Source organism: Xenopus tropicalis, chromosome 1, assembly GCF_000004195.4.
Source record: "Xenopus tropicalis strain Nigerian chromosome 1, UCB_Xtro_10.0, whole genome shotgun sequence".
NCBI classification, from domain to species: domain Eukaryota; kingdom Metazoa; phylum Chordata; class Amphibia; order Anura; family Pipidae; genus Xenopus; species Xenopus tropicalis.
The window spans coordinates 45,217,098-45,222,870 of record NC_030677.2 but is presented as its reverse complement, the minus strand read 5'-3'; the positions used below and the strand labels follow the sequence as shown (position 1 = coordinate 45,222,870).

At 40.8% G+C, this 5,773-nt stretch overlaps 1 protein-coding gene across 2 annotated transcripts; it reads left to right on the top strand.

Annotated features, from left to right (window-relative positions):
* The first annotated feature begins 527 nt into the window (after window positions 1-527).
* cdkn2aip (CDKN2A interacting protein) lies at window positions 528-5,500 on the top strand. Of its 2 annotated transcripts, none has more exons than XM_031895439.1 (3): window positions 528-951; window positions 2,520-2,619; window positions 4,066-4,777. In XM_031895439.1, the coding sequence occupies exons 1-3, from the start codon at window positions 701-703 to the stop codon at window positions 4,072-4,074; spliced, it is 360 nt and encodes a 119-aa protein (XP_031751299.1). In that variant the 5' UTR covers window positions 528-700; the 3' UTR covers window positions 4,075-4,777. The 2 variants fall into 2 exon arrangements, with proteins under 2 accessions (XP_031751299.1, XP_002934305.2); XM_002934259.5 differs by having other exon boundaries at window positions 530-951; window positions 2,520-2,650; window positions 4,066-5,500.
* The last annotated feature ends 273 nt before the right edge of the window (window positions 5,501-5,773 follow it).

Below are 5,773 nucleotides of genomic sequence, written 5' to 3'. Positions count from 1 at the left end.
CATGGCATGATTAACTTGCAATTGGTGGTCATTGTTTATTTGCGGTTTTCGAATTATTTCGCTTTATAACCAGCAACTGAAATTTTAGCAGCAATATGGTTGCTAGGGCCCAAATTACCCTAGCAACCAGGTAGTGGTTTGAATGAATGAGAAACTGGAATATAAAATACATAAAAACGCACCCATGTTTTATTCATTCCTGTGGGATTTTAAGAAGAGTATTTCAGAACATGGCTGTCACTACACAAATGCAATGCAAAACTTTGAACTAAAGTCATGATCTAATTGGACTGTTACATAATTAAAAAAATAATTCTTATAACTCGACCCTGTGCTTAACATTTAACTACGGAGCCAACATTTGGCGAAATTAACATTCCCTCCGTGTTCAATCCCCTCACAATTGAAGTTTTCGAAATGAGGCATTCCCGGGCCCTACTGACATCTGTTGCAGAAAGCCACGGTTTCCCTTCTCTCCGTATATTATCTGTCTGTGGTACATCTTCCCTCAGTACGTACACGTACAAGCCATCTTGGTCACATGACTGAGGCGCCATACGTCACGGCGTAAGTGTGAGAGCAACTTCCGGGTCAGCGGTTCCTTGATTGTAAAACAGTAGTTGAAGGTATCGTTGTTGCTAAACTTGTTGGATCCGCACGGCATTTGTGCCCCTTGGGGCTCCCTGTATCCGTGCCGGACATGGGGTCTGAGTGCGAGGTGAGCGAGTTCCTGGGCCAGAACCCTGAGACTGCCGCCTGGCTGGAGCGTGTTCGCGGGGAGTGCGAGTCGGACAAGTGGTGGCAACACCGCAGGGAATTCATTCTCCGGAACCTGCGCGATGTGTGCGGGGAAGGAGAGATCCCGCCACTGCCTGAGACCAACCACAAGGAGTTGGACCGGCTTCTTGCCTACTCCATGGCGTGGGCCAATCATGTCTTCACGGGCTGCAGGTGAGTCCCGGGAGTGTGGGAAAGGGGCAGGAGTCTTGCCCCTGAAGGGCTCGTACACCCAGGTGATTATATTCACTACAGATATGTACAACTGCACTTGCTCAGTAAACTTGAAACCATTTCAACACTTGTATTGGAGCCACTAGGATAAGTGCTGCGGCCTTTGTAGGGTTATTCAGCCAGTCTATAGACCTTTATTCTATTGTTACTTGGGGTTGAACTTACTAAGGGGTTAAACTGGCCCTTGATAAATGGCCCCAACAATTTGTTCTTGTACCCAAGTTTCTATGCAGGTATCTTTACTTTTGCAATTGCACCCCCAGCTTTGTACCAGAGCCCTTCATTGGGGTGGGTACCTACTTGTATGCAGTATGCAGCTCCGCTCTTGGTATTCCTTTGTTATGTTCATGACACCCTAGGGTTCATTTATGTCTGGTAGTGGAAGATGCAAAGTGTTTAAAAGCTGCCTTGTTTTTCTCACTTTGAACCCTGTCCCTCTGCATTCTGGAGCAATATGCTTTTGGATTAATATGGAAGCTAGCACATGGGCAGCACCTACCTGCCTCTTGTGTTATTGAGATGAATATGTTTGGGAGCCCCAGCAGGCACAGGGTGCAAGGGAGCGTTGTACCACCTATTTAATACACTGCGAGGTGCAACAAGACCTCAGATGCTTGCTAGTGCACAAAAAAATGCTTATAATTAAGGCCCTGCATGTACATGCACCATGCATGATGGGTGTGTTTGTTGTTGGTACAAAGGTGTACAGATGTGGTATTTATTATCTAATATTTTGGGGATGTGGGGTTTCCTAGTTATGGTGTTTTTTTTGTAATTTGGAGGGTTATGCTGTAAACGACAATTCACTTGGGGGTGCCTCTCCTTAAAGCACTCTATTGATTAGTGTGTATGCTGTTATCTAGACTTAGTAGGGGTCATTTATAAACACTGGGTAAATTTGCCTGTGGCCAGTAATCCATGGCAACCAATCAAATTGTTGTATTTATTGTTCTACCTGCTGCTGGCTGAAAGAAACCACTTGCTGATTTTGATGTGGGTTACTGCCCATGAGCAAATTTGCTCAGGGTTGATAAATGAGCCCCAGTGTCTGGGGGATTCCATGCATGGCCCTGGAAAGTACATACAACTAACGTAAATTTGCAATAGTGCTCATGCCCTTAGACAGTCTGGACACGGTTGTTGCCTGATGGTTTTAAACAGAATGCTACTACATCAGTGCTATTGTGCTGAACTGTTTAAACGTTAAAGGGCCTTCTGAAGAATTGGTTATCTCAACTAATTTTACAGCGCGTGCTCATAGATATTTAATACAGTGGCTAGGTTTATGTTTTCTTGTACATTGTATTTGGTTTTGGAGAGCAGTATATTCATTGTACTCCAGCTGGAGTTGGGCTGCGTAACTATGACTGTTTTCACCTGCAGCATAGCCTGCTTACTTATAAGGAAGTGGATAATGTTTTGGGGTTTTTGGTACTTAAGCATTCCTAGGATCTAATTTTATGTCTGTTTTATATAGTTTTATAATTATATTATGTTTTCCCCCATAGGTACCCCCTTCCAGTTATGGAAAAAGTGCTTAAAATGGCAGAAAATATTAAGGTGACTGATGCACCAACCCATACAACACGTGATGAACTGGTTGCCAAGGTGAAGAAAAGAGGGATTTCAAGTAGCAATGGTTAGCAGAATACAGATGTGAACCCTTTTCAGTTCTAAATCCAAATATCCTTAATAATATTGTTTATTTGTAAGATTCATAAGGACAGCATATACTGTATGTAACAACAGGGTACCCAGCACACACACACGGGCAGTTATTTTGTTTGCAGCATAGTTGTTTTCTGCAATTTTAGTTTATTAAAGTATTAGCACTTGTAGCACTAACTTCCTAAATCTCTGAAATAATAAATATGCATATTTACACTAATTTACACCACTTTTCTTCTCCTAAGCATGATCTGAAGTTATATAAATACAGTCTGAGTGTTTTTACATAAGTCATGTAAAGTTAAGAACATTTCGATTAGATGGTACATTGTTTGTAATATCACACATATCAGTAGGACACCCTCCTAGAGTTACAAACTCCACTTGCTAAGTCCATCCTTGAAGTTGGGATGCTGGCCACATTCTTCTCTAAAAGTAAGCAGCAATTTAATTTCTAAGTATCTTAAGTGAGTCAGTCAAAGCTGTACTGCTGAAAATAGTTCAAAAACATGTATATGTGATCCCCATGGAGTTGTCATTCTTCCCTAATGGTATAGCAGGCTACATTTAAAGGCCACTTAAAGGAGAAGGAAAGGCTAAGTCACTTGGGGGTGCCAAAATGTTAGGCACCCCCAAGTGACTTAGATCGCTTACCTTTTACCCCGGGCTGGTGCCCCTATACGGAGAGAACAGCACCAGCCCGGGGTAGCAGCGAGCGCTTCCTACTTCCTATTCGCTTGCGCGTGCATGCGCAGTAGAGTGAAAAGCCGAACTTAAACAAGAAAGTCGGCTTTTCACTCTACTGCGCATGCACGCGCAAGCGAATAGGAAGTAGGAAGCGCTCGCTGCTACCCCGGGCTGGTGCTGTTATCTCCGTATAGGGGCACCAGCCCGGGGTAAAAGGTAAGCGATCTAAGTCACTTGGGGGTGCCTAACATTTTGGCACCCCCAAGTGACTTAGCCTTTCCTTCTCCTTTAGGGTTGTGCTGGCATAAGGCTAAGCCACTAAAAGTCCCGGTTTATTACTTTTTTTTTTCAAAATTTCAGAAAAACATAGACATTGTTAAAGAATGATAATAATAATAATGATCATTTGTTGTATATTATTGCATTTGTTTGGAATAAACATAAGTCTTTTTTATGTGCTAGCAACTGCCATGATCAATAAAAGTTACACACTTTGTGTATGACTTTAAAAATATGATTTTCCTTGATGGTTAGGTTTGAATGTCTAGGTTAGTATAGTCTTTGCTAGTTTTGTTTAAGTTGTTTTATACACTAGCCTGTACTGGGCATCAGAAAATGAGGTGTTTGTACTAGGCTGAAAAATACTGCTGTGTTGCATGTTGTTTCCTCTAATCTAATATGTACCTTTTTCTTCTGCAGAAGGGGTAGAAGAGGAGCCATGCAAGAAGCAAAAATCCACTGAAGATCATGGGGCAAGAAAAACCTCGAATGTTAATGACAGAGTAGAAAACAGGAACCAGCCAAGTGACACAATGGAGAGCTCATCAGGGAAAATCTGTGATGGTAACATTCCATCTACTAGTCTAAATAAGAGAGAGGTACACTCAAATGCAGCGCAAAGGACAGATACAAACACAGAATTTTATGAAAAGTCAGGTAATCGCCGGCCTCTTCCTGTGACCAAAGCTAAATCTAGCTTAAATCTTCCAAAAGAAGCAGGATATAAACACGATGCTGCTCAGGAGAGAAAAAGCCATTCTGTTAAAGGTCCATCACAGTCTAGCGATAATGCTTTCAAACCTACTCGCCGTTTCACTTCAGAAGATACCAAAGAAAGGCAGCCTTTCTTTAACAGATTATACAAGACAGTAGCTTGGAAACTTGTATCTGCTGGCGGGTTTAATGCCAACCTTAACCATGAAGAACTGCTTAACTCCTGCATTGAATCTTTAAAGGCCACACTAGACATTGCTTTTGTTCCACTGAAGGACCTGGCAGATTTACCACAAAATAAAACATCTCAGGAGAATATAGTTTGTGAATTAAGGTGCAAATCTGTGTATTTAGGAATGGGCTGCGGGAAGACAAAGGAGACCGCCAAAGCTGTGGCTTCCAGGGAAGCTGTAAAACTGTTTCTGAAAAAGAAAGTTGTAGTTAGAATATGCAGAAGAAAATACAATGGTCGTGATGTGGAGGATTTGGTTCTTTATGATGAGGAATCTCGACCTGTAAATTTACCTCCAGCAATAAGAAACCCTCAGGAACTTGTGTAACAGAGGTTTATTTGTTGGGCAGAAAGAACAACATTAAAGAGAACTTAGTGCTTTATACTTATTAAAACATCAGGTTTATTTTATTTGAAATATTTGTACTTTTCAGTTTTACCAGGGACATACCACATACTAATTTACCAACATTTTGCTTCAAAGCATAAGAGCTGTTACTGGATTGCCTTAAATTGCTTTATGTGGTTTTATGGAAAAAACATTGGTATGATTTTAGTATAATTTTTAATTGAAACAATCTTTAACCTTGTAAATGATTGCAATCCATAAGTGTATTGCATACATTTTGTTACTTATGCTTAGGTTTCTGCAAAAAAATGTTGAATTTAATATCATAATAAAAAGCTAATAATTGATCTCTTTAACATTGTAACCAAACAGTGGTTTAATTTTCATGCTGCAATGCAGGTTGGCCATGGAAAAAGAAAATGTTGTTTTTGTTTTATATACATAAGGTTTTAGGTGCATTGCATTTGCAATTTTGGACACCGGTAATTGGATTATTTCCATGCCAACACTTCCTCGAAATGTCAAACATTACATAATTAAAGGTTTTTACATTTTGCTTAGTTCTTGATTTGCTGCAATGTTATTAAAGGACAATGAAAGGTTAATATAAATTAAAAGTAAGTCTAAAGGCATTCTTTTTAAGTACTTACTGCATATCTAAATTTCCAGATCCCTGCTTGCTTCTCTGAGATATGGTGCTGGCCAGCGGCAGCCTTTCTATTCTCTGAGCATGTGTGTAACTTGATCCTGTCTGCTGTTCTGAGCTACACATGCCCACCAGCCAATCAGAAGCGGATCTGGCAGAGGGGAGGGAATGAAACACATGTGCAGTA

Excerpts from the sequence above, each read along its gene's own strand:
- cdkn2aip (XM_002934259.5), top strand. The coding sequence starts at position 701 with ATGGGGTCTGAGTGCGAGGTGAGCGAGTTCCTGGGCCAGAACCCTGAG. Across the intron at positions 952-2,519 it reads CATGTCTTCACGGGCTGCAG|GTACCCCCTTCCAGTTATGG; the intron begins GTGAGTCCCGGG and ends TTTCCCCCATAG. Across the intron at positions 2,651-4,065 it reads AGGGATTTCAAGTAGCAATG|AAGGGGTAGAAGAGGAGCCA; the intron begins GTTAGCAGAATA and ends TTTCTTCTGCAG.